At 45.2% G+C, this 20088-nt stretch overlaps 1 protein-coding gene across 2 annotated transcripts in view; it reads right to left on the reverse strand.

Annotated features, from left to right (window-relative positions):
- The window catches only part of DST (dystonin), a 1569532-nt gene that overhangs the window by 448521 nt on the left and 1100923 nt on the right, over positions 1-20088 (reverse strand). For both annotated transcript variants that reach the window (XM_078647976.1, XM_078647975.1), the window contains 3 exons: positions 12077-12206; positions 10364-10563; positions 3503-3998 (listed from right to left, as the gene is read on the reverse strand). In XM_078647976.1, coding sequence (XP_078504102.1) covers positions 3503-3998; positions 10364-10563; positions 12077-12206 — 826 coding nt within the window. The remainder of the gene's footprint in view (positions 1-3502; positions 3999-10363; positions 10564-12076; positions 12207-20088) is intronic.

Genomic DNA, 20088 nt, shown 5'->3' on the forward strand with positions numbered 1-20088 from the left:
CTAGATTCATCAAAGACCTGTTTTGCGAGTCTTTAATAGCGATTCATAAGGAATCGCTATTAAGGACTTGCAAAACGGGATTCATGTAGGAATTGCAAAAAATATTGCGATTCCTACATCTTCCTTATATGCGATTAGCAAATTGCTAATCGCAAATAAGGAATAACTCCCCATTCATTCCTATGAATGGGGAGTTATTCCTTATTTGCGATTAGCTAATCGCAAATAAGGATGCGTTTTCAAGGGTGCCTGGGGTGTCCAAAGGACACCCTGTAGCACCCCTGAAAAGCAAATGTAGCCAGATGTTGCGCACACACATTTCCAAAGGACATGTGTGTGTGTAACATACCACTCAGAAAAAAGCACTAAAGTGCATTTTTCTGAGTTTTCGCTATTTACCACGAAGTTACAATTCGTGGTAAATAGCGGGCAGAAATAGCGAATTCGCTAATAGAAAATGGTTAATTAATTGCATTTAAGGAATCTCAAATAGAGATTCCTTAAATGCAATTCCTCGCAAATATGCGATTTCGCAATTAGCGATTTTTGCATTTGGGATGATGAATCCCAAATGCAAAAATTGCACTCGCAAAGGGCCAGATTCTCAGAATCTGGCCCTTTGCGAGCCGATTTTTCTTTCATGAATCTACCTGTAAATGTTTTGACTCAAGTAAGAAGAATGTAAATATTGTTACAAACATCCACTTATGAGTGCCCCATTTCTGTGAATAAAGAGGGAATGAGCGAATGTAATTGTCACACGTTTAACCTTCGTTCTAGGAAGGAACGGTGATTCCCCCTGGGTAAAATGCCATGGCTGAAAACTCTGTAAATTTAATGAGATCTATACCTCGGATAGCTGGTTGTTGGCGGGCGCTCAGATGCACTGCAGGTGACCCTGAGGAGTGCACAGTGCACCTATGAAGGCCAGAAAGTATCGGGGGAGGGGGGGACGGAACGTAAAAAACGATTTGCTGAAACGCAAACACATTCTAGGAGCTGAAGGTGCAGCAGCACCTTAAGCCGTAGCCCCTTCAGCTCCTACAGGAAGGGTCTCGCACTGAGGAAAGTGGGTGGGTGTTAAAATACTCCTGGAGATTAAGGTGCCGGCAGCAGGGCCGGCTCTAGGCTCACGGAGGCCCTGAGCAGGGAGATGCCAAATCCCTGCCAGGGGCCGCCACGCAAATATGTATCTAAGGATATATATTGGCATGGCGGCCCCTGGGGTTTGGCGGCCCTGTGCAGGTGCACAGCTTGTACATGCCTTAGGCCGGCCCTGCCGGCAGTGAGGAGAAGGGGTGAACAAGTGAGCCGCAGTATCGGAGAGAGCACCAACTCTGGCCCTGCATTAAAATCATGTATTACATAATATGGGATCTTTTCCTCCAGCAATGCTCAGTGCTTCATTTGAGCCTGTGGTTGCCGGTGAGGGCCACCAGCACTCATTTTTGGGCACCAACACTTATTTTTTCCACATGATGAGGAAGGGTGGGAAATCATGCAAAGGGGAAGAATGGAGAAAGAGAAAGACAGAAAACTGTCACAAAGGGAGGAAGCAGGGACCGCAAGAGAGAGATAATGGGGCAGAGAGTGTCTATGGTGGATTTAAGACTACGCATTCTTGGTGATCGGTGCACTGACTTTTAAAATCGCTTTCCCTGGGCTTTTCAGCAGAGGTCTGGGCACCGGCACTATTTTTCTTAAACAAATTAACCCCTAGCGTGCGCATGACGGAACCACGCCATCATGAGCCACGGGCGGCGTGTGTTCGTGAGGGCGTGGTTCCGTCACGCGGCTGCCGCTCCTCCCACGCAGCATTACTTCCCCGCCTGTGCGGGCTAATAAATGAGTGGGCAGGGACGTGACGGAACCACGCCGTCATGAGCACACGCCACCCGTGACTCACGAAAGGTGTGGTTCTGTCACAAGCACGGAAGCGCCGCACTCACACCCACCATTCGTGCAGCGGCGAAGGGGTTAAACATTGGCAATGCCTGACCAAACACTGCCATATCAAGGTACAAAGTCACCTACCCACCAGAGGTTAGTGCAGACAGCAGAAAGTCATAAGAATGCCATCCAGGGTACCTTTGCCTTTCCATGAAGACAGAAGCACAGGAATCGTTTTTCTGCACTTTGAATACAGGGCCGGACTGGGAACCGAAATCGGCCCTGGCATAGTGCTCAGTCGCCCCCCCCCCCTCCCCTGGGGGTGCGACCGCACTCTTTGCGAGGGCCGGTTTTCGGCCAATTTTGTTACAGGGCCGTTTTTGCAGCTATGCTGCAAAAAACGGCCCTGTAACAAAAACGGCCCCCTGGGGCCCAAAACCGGCCCCCACCCATGCGGCCGACCGGGGGATTGCCCGGTGCCCGCAACGGCCAGTCCGGGCCTGTTTGAATAGGACAATATTGGGGCTCTGGTCTAGATGGAGTTATAGTCTGGCTGAGAAGTGTCCAGGGCCCTTCATTCCTCATTACTGTGAACTGTGATTATTGCTACAGGGCTTTCCTGGGCTTGTCCGGTTAGAAATGGGGGATTCCCCTCCAAAGGAATTCCAAAAGGAGTCCCCTTACATTGTAGTGACATTCATACTCCAGTGGGATGAACCAGGGAAGTGGAGTCAGACAGAAATGATGGGGAAAATTGTTCACAAAACAGGTTTGGGGAAAGATGGTAACCTGCTTTGCAACTTTCTGCACAGGATTACCTGTAATGCAGAGGGTGTGAAAGCAGCCCAAAAAGGAATATAAAATAGTTATTATAAATGATAACACGTGCAGAGAAACCTAAATAGCTTTTCAAAATTCATACCAGAGGTTGGTTTGCGTCTCAGTCGTGATTTTTATACCAATCCTCTCTAGGTACAGGGCTGGTTGGTAAAAGTTATACTAGCAGTGAATTATTCTGAGCCTGGCTGGTGAAATGGATGGCTTCCAACCTGGTTATTAGTTACTCCGCCTGCCACAGGCCTTGAAATCTGATTTTTGAACAGATGTTCTCACTGTGGTAAAGTTGTTGGGAAATGAGCATTCATCTGTGAAACTCAGAAGGTGATGTTGGTGAGCTACTGCTGGTGCAATGGTGACAAATGTTTCAACCAATGAGAATGTCTGATTTAGTGAGGGACTTAAACCAATGATAGGATGAGCAAAATGAAATGGAACACCGCTTCACTGTGACATGAAGTGGCAAAAATACAATACATATGAAAACATAAACACACCAGTAAAAACCTTCTTTTGCTGCCCTTTAGCAATGGATTTTGCTTCCGATTTAGGAAAATAGAGTTTGTGGCTAATTACATTTTTACTGTAAATCACAAAGACACTTGGCTCGGGTTATGAAAGTTAAAGGCCATAATAGACTCACAGTAGTAGGAATGAGGTACTTGGGCTGGTGATATGCAGAGTGTAACACTGCCTACAGCGGCCTTGATTCCCCCTGTATTTCTGAATTGCCCTCGCGTGTGTTTCATGGCTGGTTTCGCTGTCTAATACTGACCTGCTTTGTTCTCTGTGTCCTTGAGGGGTTTGACAATGGCCTCCAGTTGCCTGCTCAGCTCTGCCTTCAAGTATTCCTCCCTAACCAGTGCTGACAGCTGCTCGGCCAGCGCCCGGGCGGCCTCCACCGTCTTTGCTTCCTGCTTGATTTCCTGCTGCACTTCTCTCGCCGTGGCCAGCTGCTCTTTTACGGCGTCCGGGTGTGTGCTCCCGGCCTGGCTGCTACTTAGTTTATTATCCAGGTCAGCCAGCTTATCAGACAGGCTTTTCAGGAGGCTTTGGTACTCGCTGCTTTTCACAATGGCCTGGTCGATGCGGTCAGCGCGGTCGCTCAGCTGTCCTGTCAGGCCGTCCCACTTGGCTGTCACAGCCGACAGCTCCTCTCTGACAGCTTCCCGGGGTGGAGACAGCTCCCCTGGCCCGTTCAGTATCCCGTGGCCCGCCGTGTTTAAAAGTTCGTACTGAGGCTGCCGGCTCTCAAACTCCTTCAGCAGAATCTGAGGTAAAAGGAAAGACACATTATTGGACACACCCACAGAAAAGTGATCTCGAGCCTCCCGTGCTTAATCTGTGACAAAATAATGTTTGTCAGGAGCCCACTGCAGCTTGCACCACCCACTGCCCCTGCCAGCGTTTCCAATAACAGCACCAACACAACTACTAACATCACAGATTACTATGACAATTCAAATTATTCCAGGCCCCCAAAGCTACATGAACAGCTTGAAAGACAGGTGTAAGTCATTTTTAAGGGATATTGAATTAACAAATAACTGTTGTTGTGCTGGTCTCTAAATTAGACAAACAGCACCACCATGTGGCAGACTATCACAAGCACTGGTGACGACAATTAAGTGCTGGTGCCGAGCATCAGAAACCACCCGTTCAAATTAAGTACTGGTGCCTCTTAGCCTCGAATACGTTCCACAATCTTACACATAAAGTGAAACACAATCCCTTCACAAACTACAAGACCACCCATCTTACGTACAATGCACTGGATGTGGGCACCCCAAAATACAGCAACTGAGCTTCTCTAGTGGGGAAAAATCGCCGAGAAGTAGATCTAGTCTCAGGCAAAGTGCATGGGGGGCACGCTCTTAACCAGGGCACAAGTCCTATAAAAAGAAGTGGGGGGACCGACCAAGTTAGACACTATGCAAGTGACATCATGACGCATGCTATCACAGCACATGACGACATGACGTGGCGCTATAAAAGAAATAAAATAGTCCTATTTAAATTATTTGTGTAAATACTGGGACAGACCACCCTGAGTCTTACAGCGTCTGCATTTATATACAGGGACAGAACAAAGGCAAAAGCATGCATCTCTTAGGTACCTGTGAAGATATAACAAGCTGTGTGCCTTTGTTTCCCTCTGTGTCATTTACATTTAAGTGTAATGTTCCAGGCGGCCCCCAGTCACCATATACAAACAAAAGGAGGCCGCATTGCCCCTTAACTTCGGCCTGGCTGGAGGTCAAAAAACAAAAAAAACCCTTGCTGCATACACGTTGCTGCTGGAAATGGAAAGCAGACAACGTGTAGGCACCGCTGAACGTGCCCCAGTGTTTTAGACCAGGACAAGTTTAACATATTCCTGTGGGGCCCAACTTCTTGGCAGGGGGGACAGCATCCACCCTGTGAAAACAGTGGGTGGACGCCGTGTAACTGCGTTACCTCAGACTCGTGTCCTGCTCTGAACCCAGTCAGGATCTCTGATCGCCACCCATTCACAGTGCCTGAGGGGGCCTACTGGAGCTTGTCCCCGCAACACGCAGGCTGCTAGGAGCTGTTATGCCACTGAACCAACCCACATTTAACTTCCTTCTACCCTCAAGGAGCCTGACATAACTTAAACACAGCTAGCAAAATGAAGACTCTTAAAGTACCCCTCAACTGGAGGAAGAGAACAAATATGATGATTTGGTCTTCATTAATTTAAGAGGTTTTGTAGGAAAGGCAACACCAGGGAAAAGATGCCTATGGGAGGATCTTTGCCACATGAGACATAATTCACAAACACTAGACTAGCAAATGAAACATGTAATTGTCAGACACACACTAGATGTTCTGAAATGTGTAGGGAATCTTTTTACAAATATTTGTGACTCACCACTAATGTATGACTGAACTGGTGCTCAACATTTTTGGCTACTTCTCTGATAAAACCCCTCATATAACTTCAGTTAAAAACTCCTGCTAATTAATGTATGATTAAGTAGACTGTGCAGACATGTGCCACATGGATTTACATCTGCGTAATGGTTTGTTAATCAAGCATACATTTCACTTTCCAGGCCTAAATCAGACTCTCTCCAGAAAAAAATATGTGTTCTATGAACAGGGCCATGATGTAAGTGTGCCTGGTTGCTCCGTCCTTCTGAAGGGCATCTCCCAAACTGCTGGGTGGAGGCGGAAGACAATTCAGTCAGTAACCCCCACAGGTCCTGTGGTCCATCTCAGTTCTCGTGCAGCACTAGAGACTGTGTTCAGCTTCCTCTGATGCCCCAACGCTCTCTCAGAGCTATGCTGTGGGACTCGTGCTTACATTATTAGAAACCACGCGCCAAAAACAACCCCAACTCTGCAGGAATCAAGCTGATATTTTTTTCTCATTTATCTCTAAAAGGAGTGTCTTTGGGCTCTGTTCCTGGAGCACACCTGCCACCACTGCACTTTCCTTAAGTGACCTTTGACCCAACCTCCTCTTTAAGTAAACTTAAAAAATACAACGAAAATATTTTAAGCGTTCCAATTTTAATGCAGAATAAGGTCAGGGTCACGCTGACATCTGGAAAAGGAGAAGATACATTTACAACGCTACAGCTGCTAAGTAAAGTAAGTGTGCTTGCTGCGGTCACTCTGCTTTGTTCCTCTGTCTGGAGAGAAGACAATGCTGTGTTTTCTCACTTGCAATCTAAATCGAAAAGCAGACCTCAAACATCAAGGCAGAAGTATAAAGACATTAGTGTTATACAACTACCCCCTCACTCGAATGGGCACCAGCACTCTGGGAGGCTTTGTTTTAGTCACTGTCTTTCGTGCACTCCTAACGTTTTAGTAAGGCCCGTGGCATGTATCAGGCATAGGCTTTTGTCAATTTTTTTCAAAGGATTACTTTTTTTCCAGAGGCTCTCTGTGACGTGTTCTGTTTGCGACAGACATTCGCCGCCTTCACTACACCACGTAAATATGCACCACAGCAAATGCAGGTGTGGTCGTGGCAGAAGGCGGGAATAACCTTCCAACTCAAAGAGAACAGAAGTAGCGGAACGGAAGGGCTAACCCTGTAAAAAAAACAAAAGAACCTAGAACAAAATTAAAAAAAAAAACAACAAGGTGGACCCCAGAACCCAAATACGACATCTAAGTCATGGTCTGCCCAAGGAAAACAAGCATGGGCAAAGTTAAAAAGGTTGACAGTGGCGACCAGCCTGTTGCCTTTGTCAATGTTTGTTTTATTTTGGCAAAGTATTTGCAAAACATTACTGTGGGAAAAGCTGGATTATCACATCTTAAAAAATGTAGCATTAAAAAAAAACTATAGTGACAGTGTCGCTTGGAGTGCTGCTACTTATTAGGGAAAAGTCTCAGAGGAGAAGCAGAAAATGAAAGAAGCCTGGGACAAAGCTTAAAATCGTAAGGGTGGCTTCACACACATCACTAATAAGTAGGGAAAACAAGGCTGTTGGCGGCCGCAACATTAGCAGCCCCAATGACTTATTATAAAAAAACAAGAAAAGTGTGATATAACTGTATAAAAATAGATGTAGTCCAACTTTACAAAATTATAAACAGGTAGGAAGGTACCAACTACAGACTTCAGTGCTAAAAAGAAGGGTTTGTACAATACTGCTATCCAAGATATGATAGAATCTATGGGCACATGTTTTTACCAAAAGAAGGCCATTAATTGTTTTCAATGGGCAAGTAGAGCGCACTAAAAATCTAGTTCTTAAGGTGTGCACAGAGCGATGGAAAGGGGCAGTAACAGTGGCTGATAGATTTACATCTGAAACCTTCTGCTGATGTTTGATCTGACAACATATGAAACAGCTTTTCACATGGGTCTATCAATTAGAATTTCTCTTCCCCTGAATATATATTTGGCTTCTTGAATTAAGAAATTCAGAACAGCCCTGACTCTGTCTGCAGACAGTATGCTACCGTGTGACGCTGAATGAACAGTCCCTGAGTGGGGAGTGCTTATAATTTGCTGATGTGTCTGAGTAAAGAAATTACTTTGAGAAAAGCCACTTTCCAAGAAAAAAAACTGTAAATTGCAGTAGTGGAGGTGTTCAAAAGGCAGCCCCATATGCCTTAGGAGTACTGCGTTAAAGTTCCACAATGGGGATGGAAGTGCTTTTGGGGTTTCACTCTTTTGCGTCCCTTCATGAATGCCTTGACCACCAGAATAGTGAAGAGGGATGAGTGTTCCCTGTTCTGCATATAATATGCTACAGCAGCTAAGTGGAGGCATCAAGGGGTATACCCCAAACATGCCTTTCAGACGTATAAAAGGTAATAGATAATGTCTTGAACTTTGACTTCGAAGGGGTTTAGTTGCTTGGAGATCCACCAGTGGACAAATCTCTTCCACTTGGCTGTATAACATGCACATGTAGTAGGCCTACATGCCTCACACAATATGGCCATACACTCCTCAGGGAGATTTAGGTAGCACAACTTTAAGAACTCAGGTGCATGGTCACTAGACTGCTTCCGATTTGGGTGCCTGATTTGGCTGTGTTGTTGTGTGAGAAGGTCCAGCCTTATCAGGAGCTTCTCTTGGAGAATAATTGAGATCTCCAGGAGCATTGAGTACCAGGGCTGTCCTGCCCAAGTTGGGGCCACCAGCATGAGGGTCATGGCCATCTGGCTCATTTTTCTCAGAACTTAGGGGATGAGTGGGAGAGGCAGGAAGGTAATATCCTGGCAACTTCGTCCATAGTGTACTGCCCATAAAGAGTGGGTATAGGTACTTGGAGGCAAAGCTTTGGCATTTTGTGTTTTGAGGGGTGCCAAAAAGTTGATGGCTGAGGTGCCCCAACACTGGAAGTAACTGTGAAGGACTCGCAGTTGGATTTCCAATGCACGGACTTGTTGATGCGCCCCGCTTAACAGGCCCGAAAAGTCATTGTCCACCCCTGGTAGGTGTTCCACTAGCAGACGGATGCTGTTGTCGATTGCCCAGTGCTAGATATCTTGTGCTAGTGAAGAAAGCTGGGAGGAGTGGGTACCCCCTGTTTCTGTATGTAAATCATAACTGTCAAGTTGTCCGTCTTTATGTGGACCACCTTTCTCTAAACAAGTGTGTAGAAGAAGGCTTTGAGATCTCGGTGGATGGCCGTTAGCGGTAGGTAGTTGATATGTTGACCCTGTTAATGAGGGGTCTAGATACTTTGCAAATTAATGATGACTAGATGTGCACCCCATCAAGTGCATCAGTGTTAATGGTAACCTACGGGATTGACTCTAAGAAAGGCCTGCTGAGCAACAGGTTGTTGCAGTTTCACCACAGCAGAGAGAGCTAAGTGCCGGTCTTTATCCACACCTGATTGGGTCATGTACACTCTGGTGTGAGGCACAATTGCTCTGAGGATGCCATCATACCCAAGAGCTTCATTACAACTCTTACAGACAGAGGGCGAGTGGACTGAAAAAAGGCAGTAGCTGTTGGAATGCCATCACCCTATGCTGGTTGGGACATGCTTTCCCTGTAACCACGTTTACTAAGTCATCACCAGCCCTATTAAATGATTGCCTGCACCAAGTATGAAAATGGGCACACGCAGAATGCTCATTATTAAGGATTACACGTGTGTCAAAGTAAATTAACGTCTCACAAGGATATTAGACTAGCCTATGGATTGTTTTAAGTCATAGATGGACTCATGTCTACTTGCATGTCTAAAAATGTGAATTTGTGGACATGATCACTCCTGAGTTCTGTTCTGATGCTGTCCCTTGTAAATTATTTATTTGTATTAAGCAAACATCTGTGCAACAACTGCTGAACAAGGCCACCAGAATACATACACTGAGATGTTGCAAGGTCTGATCAACGACTCCGCCGTTCATTACATATTGTTGTCTTATGTCTGTATGCACTGTACTGAACAAGTACAGTGGCACTATGATGATCTTGATTATGTGAATAACACTGTTTCGTCTTTCAGATAAAATACAAATTAAATGTATCACTTTGTGGGTTAAAGCAACATCTTCAGAAATATCTGCTAAATGTGCAAGTCACAGGATCACATTTAAGTAGAGGGAAGACGGAAAAGCTTATTTTATCCTCACACATCATGCGCATACTCATGTCAATATAGAGAGAACTGTTGAGTTGGTTAATACCGGTGTCTAGTAGCTAATGTACTGGAAAGCAATGTTTTTGGGTTACATAGAGTGCATAAACAGTATCCTCACTGTGCACTTAGAAAGTTCATATTGTCTGAAAGACAAGTAAATATTTCAGAGAAAACTAGGATTACTGTAATAATAATAATAATAATAATTCCTATGTGTAAAGCATGAACATGTCATCCATTAAGGGTTTCAAGGCGCTGGGGTACGTCAGAGAGATTAAGTGAACTATTGCCCAGAGTCACATGATGCTGAGCTGAGCTGCTGCTGGCTATTGAACAACGAGCCACATGCTCCGTAGGCAGCATCTCTGGCCGATGCGCCACACCTCTCCCATTATCACAAATCTTAGCAAACAGAACTTTGCCTCTGTTTACGAACCGGTAGAGGTAAAAGCTTTTGTTTGCTGAGCATTCATCACTTTTCTATCAATCCTACTGAGCCAGCGACAGTGAAAAGGCCTCGAGCAGCTGCGCGGAGCACTCACCTGAACCTGCTTCTTCTGGGTCCTCAGCATGTTGGGGTCAATAGAGAGTGGCCCAAGCACACTGGCCATCAGCTCCTTCTCAACAAGCCACTGCTTCAGCTGGGCTTCTGTAGACTGGAACTGGGCCAGGAGATTGGATGACTCCTCCAGCTTGTGCTGCCTTTCAGCTGCCAGGCGACTGAGCTCTTCCCACCTGGAATCTGCAGCACAAAACACAAGGCTGTCATTCTAACCGAACATGCATGAGCCAAGAAGTGTAGGTGTGAACTGCTGCTGTCGCATGTTGTAAAAGGAGGTGAATGCTGGTGTTTGTGTTAAACCAGGTGAGCCGGACAAGGAGCGGAAGCCTAATGCACACAGAGCCACATTCACATGGACCACAGCCACTTCGCCAAGGTATACGACAGCCATTTCCTGCAGTCAGCAGCACCAGGGCTGGAATCACAACCCAACAGGAAGCCTCTTTAACCCTAAATTAATGCAATCCAGCTATTCATGACACACTGAGTGTGCAGTTCGCCCACTGTAACTGAAGGCCAATGTGAAACACAAAAGTAATACAGTTTGGCTTCAACAACAGGAGTCAACAGCACAAACTAAAACAACATTTAGATCTAAGTCTGGATGTTAAGGAGAAAGTCTGCAATTACCACTGAGAAGGGGAAAGCAGCATCTTTTTTTAAATCTCTGGAGTCCTTTCTATTACATGTGTTGAGTTAACAGGAGGTGTATTTAACAAAGTAGTATAAGGGTGTCCCCCATTGCTACAAGTCCAGTATGATTAAGAGGGTAGTTTATACAGGCAAAGGCCATTGCTACGGGCATGTAGTACTGCACCCGTAAATACCAATACCACGGTGGGCGGTATTTACCAAGAGCCTTACTTCCATCCCATTCCAAGTTCTGCACCTCGGAATGGACGGTACTGCAGTAATGTGCCTTTACAACACTCCGGCATGCACAACTCTGAAAGTGAAGTATTTTCCCTGCACAAATTCCTCACAAACCACCTTGTCGGTGGGACATCCTGGCCTTCTGAACTCAACAGGCTCACGAGGCCCAGCATCACAGGATAGGACATTCACAATACCCACCACTGATAATCACTGGCCGCTCCACAACCCAAAGAAAAGGCATCAGAAAAGTGAAAAGAATTGCATGCATTTCATTTAATGCATTACTATCTCCACCTGCACTTCACAGTATGGAATGCATACACTGTCTAGCTCATACTAATTACGATCAAAGGAGATAAAGGCAGTTAATTGAAAGAAAATCAACTGCAAAATCATTGGTTAATTTTGAAGACGACAATGGAGTCGGCGAATCCATTTCCCTTCTAATCATGCTAGATACTCTAACATGCTGAATCACATTGGCATATACAGGAGTTTCCAGTTCGTCTGCAGTGCAGGCGTCAGGTCCCTCTGATAGTGATCCGATTTGTCAACATAAGCCTCCTCAAGTAATGCAAGTGAGAAATGTGTTGTAAATCGTATAACAGGTGTCAGACACATGCCTTGCGCAGTAAACCTACACATCGAACACATAAATAATGTAGTAACACTCTGCTTTCATGAGACTCATGAATGTAAATCAAATATTTAAATGATAACCAAAAAGGGATTCAGTAAATCCTCAGATGTGACTGTGAGTGCAAATGAGTCTCTGCAACTTGAGCTTTGATAACCTTCGGGAAGATAGTCCACATACCTATCTGGGCCAACATCTGCTTCCACTTGGCAGCTTCGGGAACATCGGGATATTTCTCCAAAACTTCCCGCGCGGTGTCCTTCAGCGCCTGCAGTCTGCTTGCATTCTGCTTCAGTTCTGCCTCAAATGCCTGCGGCATAAGGACAAAATACAGCACTAAATAAATAGCGATATCAGAAGTGAAATCATCTCATAAAACAATTTGTTGTTTTCTTTTTTTTTGTTTAAGAAGTTTTTTGAGTAATTTGTTGTTTTCTAAAGTCTTTTATATGTCTGACATTTTGTCACCTGCAAGGGCCCCTTGCTGCCTTAATTGTCTCTACATTTAGTTGTTTGTCCTGCCAGGTGGACCGCAACATAGAGCTGCATCTGATGTGAAAATTCGATGATAATCAGAAAAAAACTGTTTAAAAATGAATAAAAGAAAGTTGGAAGCAGTGGTCAATCAGCATCGGTGTGCAACAATTCAGACAAAATAATTCAGCGTTGTCCCAGTTCACGACAGGTTTATGGGTCAAATTCACCTAAACTGAAGAGAAAGAACTCTCCTCTACAAGTCTAATGCATCACAAAAGGTCTGTACCAGCTGGTATACTCTAACTTACTTTAAGGAGTGGAGCTCACACAACATGAATGCAAAAATGCACATAAAAGCCACAGTCACGTAGCTGTTGGCTGTATTAAACGTAGGCCTGGGCAGTGAACTCTGCTCCATTCGTGGAGTTTGCAGAGTTTGTGGACGTTTTTGTGCTCTACAGAGCACACAAAGTTCCGAAAAACTCTGCTCCCCGTAATGGAGTTTTCTTCTCACTCGCGTTCGCCAATGTTAAGTTGGCAAGAGAGGAAAATCCAACGCTAGACCTCTTCCCAGCAAGAATTCTTAACGCGGGCAGTCACAGATGGTCGCCACTGCTCGCGTTGAGAAACCTTCGCTTCGCGTAGAGAAAGCTGCAGCTCGAGTAGAACTTCTACTCGAGAAGCAGAAAGAAGCAGCACCCCTTTTGCACTGCACATGGTGCCATTCACACAGATTTTACATTGCAAGACAAACACTCGGTGCTAAAAAGCAGCACGAACGGTGTAACGTAACACACTCTGCCGCTTGCTGAACTCTGCATAGCACGGCAGAGTTTTTTTGTCACTTCACGGAGTTCCGCATAAGTTAACTCCGCCCTAATCTTTACACCTTTTTAAAGAGACCCATCGTCAGCTCACACAGATTTCTAGAACTATATATCTACGTGTCAGCAAGTTGGCAATAGTAACTCCCTTCATTACACTAAAGATACTGGGCATTATAATAGATAGTGTGCTTGCATTACAAGGTATCATAAACCTTTGTCGATGCTGCTTTGTGCATGCCTCACATTTTAATATTACAGGCAAAACATTCTTTAACTAAAACAATAACCTTGTAAAGTTCTTGTAGTGCACATGGAAAGCAGTTTTATTTGCTTATTAAAGTTTTTGTTTTGGAGTTTTTATACCTTGTGAACTTAGTCCATGGACATTGAAGCACTTTACATGAGCACTAACTTACATTACACGAGGTCTTTTTTTTTAAGAAGAGGAAGATAAAGTGATTTGCCCAGTATCACAGGATGTTGAGCCAACACCAGGACTCGAACTTGGTTCCTAGCTCTTAAATCAGCAGCTCTGACCATCAGGCCATATCTCCCCTGCCACATCTGCTCCTCATACATATCAGGGGATCCCTTTTTCCTCTGGAAAATGTGTAAATCATGGTGATTTCTGGATCTTAAAGTTATCCTAACTGCTGCCGAGACCAATCAACTCCAGAGCTACCATACAATTGTGCAACTAGCCAATCAATCAATCAATCAGGCATTTGTAAAGCACACTACATACCCGTGAGGGTCTCAAGGCGCTGAGGAGAGGGGAGGGAACCCTGCTACTGTTCGAAGAGCCAGGTCTTGAGGAGTCTCCTGAAGGTTAGGAGGTCTTCGGTCTGCGTAGGTGGATGGGGAGGGTTCTCCACGTCTTGGCGGCGAGGTGGGATAATCATCTGCCGCCGGCGATCACTCTTCGGATACGGGGGACAGTGGCGAGGGCGCGGTCTGTTGAGCGAAGCTGGCAGGCAGGGGTGTAGAGGCTGAGTCGGCTGTTTAGGTACACTGGTCCGGTGTCGTGGAGTGCCTTGTGTGCGTGGGTGAGGAGCTTGAAGGTTATCCTCTTGTTGATGGGGAGCCAGTGCAGGTTTCTCAGGTGGGGTGTGATGTGGCTGTGGCGGGTGACGTCGAGGATCAGGCATGTGGAGGCGTTCTGGATGCCATGGAGCCGTTTCAGGAGTTTGGCCTGGGCTCCTGCGTAGAGTGCGTTGCTGTAGTCCAGTCTACTGCTGACGAGGGCCTGGGTGACCGACCTCCTCGTTTCGGTGGGGATCCACTTGAAGATCCTGCGAAGCATGCGGAGAGTGTTGAAGCAGGAGGAGGAGACAGCGCTGACCTGTTTCGTCATGGAGAGAGTAGAGTCGAGGATGACCCCTAGATTTCGTGCGTGGTTGGTCTGTGTAGGGGGTGCTCCTAGTGCCGTCGGCCACCAGGAGTCATCCCAGGCTGAGGGGATGGACCCAAGGATGAGGACCTCCGTCTTGTCCGAGTTCAGCTTCAGTCGGCTGCTCCTCATCCAGTCAGCGACGGACTTCATTCCTTTGTGGAGGTTGGTTTTGGCGGTGTGGGGGTCCTTGGTGAGCGAGAGGATCAGCTGGGTGTCGTCAGTGTAGGAGATGATGTTTAGGTCGTGCCGTCGGGCGACGTTGGCGAGCGGTGCTATGTAGACGTTGAACAACGTTGGGCTGAGGGATGAGCCTTGGGGTACGCCACAGATGATCTTGGTGGCTTTGGAGCGGAAGGGGGGAAGGCGGACGCCCTGGGTTCTCCCAGAGAGGAAGGAGGTGGTCCAGTCCAGGGCCTTCTCTTGGATTCCGGCGTCGTGGAGGCGTGCTCTTAGTGTGCGGTGGCAGACTGTGTCAAAAGCGACTGATCAATGAACATACGGAGGTCGGTAGGTCTTTCAGCGGCTTAAATTCAAAACGTTGCAAAATACTTCACCCAAAATGTCGGACAGCCCCTAACTTTCTGCAATGGAAGAACCAAATAGTAATATTAAAGAATTACTTTGCTGGAACAAATCCTAAATCACTCGTTCTTGCTAAGCAAATGTCTACCCTTCTTTGCAGTTCCACACCATACTTCTCGCTGTTTTCACATTGATCATGGTTGATTAGAATGCAAGTGCTGGGAAGTAGTTGATGTAGCATTTTATATGTTATATAACTCAAATAATCATAAATGTTGAAATGTGCAACATACAAGAGGATGCACATTACTCAGTTATGAGCACACATTTTACATCACAGTTGGGCATACCACCCATCGTTAACAGCCCCAAGCGAGAGGTCATGACTTTCCATGGGGTCCCAGAAATACTAGAGAGAGGTATTGTATATGTATTTGAACCTTCCCAGAGGCCCTCCAGAGTACATCACCGGATGTCATTGAGCCATTAAAAATCACCAGAAGCCAGCAGTGGCCCTTCAGAGGACCACAAGAACTTACTGCCCAGGGGTCACCAAAAGGAATTCAGGGAATACCTGATTGTAGTCAAACCGGACCACCTGGCTAAAACTGGCAGCCATCAACCAATCCAATAGGAAACATCAGATTTATCATTCTGACAGTCATCACTGGAGGAACACCAGTGTCCCCCCGCCCCCAGAAGGGCTACCTAACACCACCAACAGCTCAAGTGACATCCAGAGAATCACAGGGTGCTCCTAAGAAACTAACAGCAAGATGCCACTAAGAGAACCAAGTCCCCACCCCCCTGTGGCCAACAGAGGCAAGCTGGGCAATAGGCAAGGGCGTTAAGTGGCTGTGGTGAAGGTGTGTCTGCATATGTGCGCATGTACATACGTGTGTGAGCACATATGTGTGCATTTGTTAATAGACGACACTGCAGGCTAGTTGAGTATTTGAAAAGGTTGCAGGCTGAATGTGCATGTTATGAGTCTTCAGGCTCACTGTTTTAATGAGTATGTGCAGACTACTCCCTCTGTAATTGTAATTTCATTTATATAGCGCTTACTAACCTTGACGAGGTATCAAACCGCTTTTCCGGCGAGTAGCAGGCTACTCCGGAACCCATAAAGGATTATTGGTCAATTATTATAGTGAAATATGAAATTAATTTAAGTGGGGGATATGTTAGTCTATAGTAGTATAGTTAGTGTGTAGAGGGCTCCAGATTGTATATGTATGCATAATGTTATGTTGTGTTAAGTTAAATTCATTAGTAAAGCACACTGTGAAACCACAGGCCCCTGGGTGAACTTGGCACTCTGATGTTTAAGACATCTTAATTTCCTGTGAGAGTGCAGGCTGTGTGACAGGCCTTTAGATTGTTCAGCAAATACTATTTGTGGCACTCATCTAGGCTATGAGACTGAGTAGCAGACACTAAGGCTGTGTGGTGGGCACATTTGTGAGTTCTTCAGTAGTGCTGCCAGCTATAAACTGCTCCGGGATCTCAATTCTTTTTCTACTACAAATGGATTCTGAAATGAAGTATCCATAGTTTAAGAACTGTTCCTAGTACTTCACGAGCATATTCATTTATGGAATGTCCTTCACAACACAACACAACACAATAAAACATTATTGCAAGAAACCTGAAATGGAGATTGACAAAGATAAGAGAATCACAATAAGGAGGAGACATGTGGTCTCTTACCAATCAGGTCAAGCAAAGCACACTGGGTGAGCAGTTATGATACTAAATATTTTTGGCCCATCTTGATGGGCCACAATAAAACCAGCTCCATGATTTACAATCTGCTATCCTTTGCAGGCATCTGCGCCCGTTATACAAGAGTGTAATAAGGAGCAAACCCCAAATCTATTTCATAAAGATTCATGAACTGGGATATGGTACCCCATGACACATTCCTACTTTGACCCGAGAAGGCATGGAAGACCGTCAGGAGTACAGACGGATAGAGCGGTGCTTCTTCTCCCTGAGCCGCAGCCAGGTGAGGTGGGGCCTTATCCTCCTGCTAAATAGTGGCCAGTCAGCCCATATGCAGAAGGATATCACTAGACACTTAGGATTCCAGGTGAAACGGTTATTTTCTTCTTATTTTACACTTTTTGGTGTTTATGTTGTACATTGCAGTAGCAATTATATTTAAAGGTCCTGAGGAAGGCAAAGGATAGAAGTGTCCGTATGTACTGCCGAAACATGTCGTCCTAGTAACAACTCTGGCAGGTATTTGTTAAAACTGCCTTACTTTGCACTATTTTTAACCTTGGGCATTTGAGTGATGATAATAAAACATAATGTTTCTCTCATTTACCCAATTGGAAGTCACTTTTTTTGACCCACTACTCATGCACTGCAATTTTTTCACCCATCACAAATCACTACCAGCTGACATCTAGGGGGCTATCCAGTGACCTATAATTTGATGTAGGACATCACCATCAGGTCCTTATGTTCATCATTTATGCTTCACGATGGAAATGCCAAGAGGAGGCCCAGATGATGCCTAGGGCGGTATCGAGCGATGACTGATGGGTATCCTTATTTTGAAGGAGACTTCTTCGTTCATATACACATAGATTTTTTAGGTTTTTTGGATTACTGTTCCTTTGAGGTAGATCCTTTTTTCTCGACCCGTGGACATTTCATGTGTAGTACATTCCTACTTTGACCATCACTGGATTTATAGTTCTAGTGCAGGGGAATGGACCGGCCTGTTCAATGTTGCAGTACATCGTCAATGTACTGCCACAAGGTCATTTATGTTATTCATGGCGCAGTTTTTCCACTCCAGGGCTTGTATTCAGTATTTGTGAATTGATACATTGGTGAGTAGCTTTTTCTTGGGAGCGGATGGGGGAGGGGTAGAGAGGTGGGGCAATGGCAAGTGCTCTTCTCAGTGCAACCTTTGCCCCTACCCTTCCAGCTTACTACATATTTGCGGAGTTAATTCTAGAGTCCGAGATGGACCGAAGGTGGGGGAGTGGGACCCAGAGTGGAAGGACTATAGAGACTGACCCTGAACCATGAGGAGGTTCTGCTACCTGATAGACCAAAAGGACATGGGAGGGAGATGGTATGGTCAATATATATATGGTTATACATATTGTCCTACAAAATGTTATAGCCAGAATAGATGAATAGTTCAAAAATACAAACGTATGTATATATAAGTAAGTAAGTATATATTTATGATTTGTAACTCCACATATATGTATACCTTGATGACGTATAAAGATGTAGATTTAATCAATGCTTATCGATATGTACTTCCCACCACAATATTGCAGTTGTCGATATTCTGCCTTCAATATTTTTGTAGGATAATAGCTTTGTACTTGATATTCTGACATGGAACTACAGGTTGAAGGGAAAGGAGCACCTTGATCTGTGGAGTGCCCCATCGCTGTCCCTCTCTAGGTCATTTCCACCTGCTACTGGCCAGTCAGTGGCGAGATGAATGTGTGAAGAGATGGATGAGAGAATATATCTGAAGAGGCAGTTCAGGGACGGTAAGGAAAAAAAATTGCAAGGAAAAATTAGATATGTGACTAGCCGATGAAGAGATGAGTAAGTAAGGTAGGAGCTGGAGTATGTTAAAGGAAGAAGAGCCAGAAGCATAAACAGAGAGTACTGTACAATCTCAGAAGGATGTTGAATTGCTATTAGATGGTGAGGAGGCGAGACTGAAGATGTGTCAGCGGAAAATGAAGCGTTGGGATTTAGTGATTGTGAGAAGAACGAGGGAAAGTAAGGAGGAAGGTGAAGGAGCACAAAGCAAAGATGATTGGTGTTTGAGTGCGAGAACGAAGATGCTTGGGCTGTGAAAGGCTTGAAGAGATGGGTTAGGTGGGGGTGTGAGGATAAAGGAATATTGGCCATATCTACGAAAGGAAATTGCATTTCTTAACGGACCGAATCGCAATTTCTGTCCATTAACAAATGCAATACTGTGTTTCCATATGTACAAAGGCCTAAAAGCTGTTGAAAAATGCGATTTCTACCTAGTAGAAATCGCATTTTGCAATTTCCTAAATAGGATATTGCAAATAGGGATTTCCCATTTATGATTTCCTAAGCACATGTACAAAGCATTTCCTAAATGCGAAATGGGCATTTAGGAAATGCTATTACCATTGACTCCAAGTTGATGATAACCATGTGCAAATTAGGAAAAGGCACTCAAAACTGCAGTTTTGGTAGTGCCATAGAGCGCACATTTGCCCCTAGGGCATTTGTGCCCTTTACACGTGCACCACTTTTTTGGGGAGTGAATCAAAAGGAGCCTTAGGCTCAATGACACCCTTAGTTTTGCATTTCCTTTGAAATGCAAAATCACTCGCATCTATTGGCCTTTGGGCCTATAGGAACAAATTGTTTAGCATTTTCTAAAGAGCTATTTTCTAATAGCGACTGAGACTCTGTAGAAATTGTTATTAAGAAATCACAATTTTGTGCATTCCATTTTACATTTCCTAAATAGTGATTTCTTAGGATTTGCTATTTAGGCAGGGGCTTAACACAGGCCCCCGCGTCCCCCGCAGTGGGGTGGGGCCCCAAGCTGCAGGGGGCCCCTCAGCACTGTTCTCACACTGTAGCGCTACGGATTAAATCCGGAGCGGGAGCACCTCTGTGTACCTTGCAGGGGGGCCCCTTCAAGTTTTGTTATGGCACTGTATTTAGGAAATGCAAACTGGAAGTTTCATACATATGGCTCCAGGTGATGAGGAATTAAAAAAAGCAGGTTAGAGGCTTAGGAGAAACACAAAAGTTGATGGTATGAGAAGGTGCATTATAAGGGATCAGATGAGGAAAACTGAGAGGGAAACCAGGGACTGAGAGGATGAAGATGTGGGTTATGGAATTTGAGCAGGGCAGATAGAGAAAGAATGGAATGAGGAAGATTGAGAAGGAATATGAGACGTATGCAGTGTGAGGAGGAAGAAGAGAAT

This window comes from Lissotriton helveticus, chromosome 6, assembly GCF_964261635.1.
Source record: "Lissotriton helveticus chromosome 6, aLisHel1.1, whole genome shotgun sequence".
Taxonomy (NCBI): domain Eukaryota; kingdom Metazoa; phylum Chordata; class Amphibia; order Caudata; family Salamandridae; genus Lissotriton; species Lissotriton helveticus.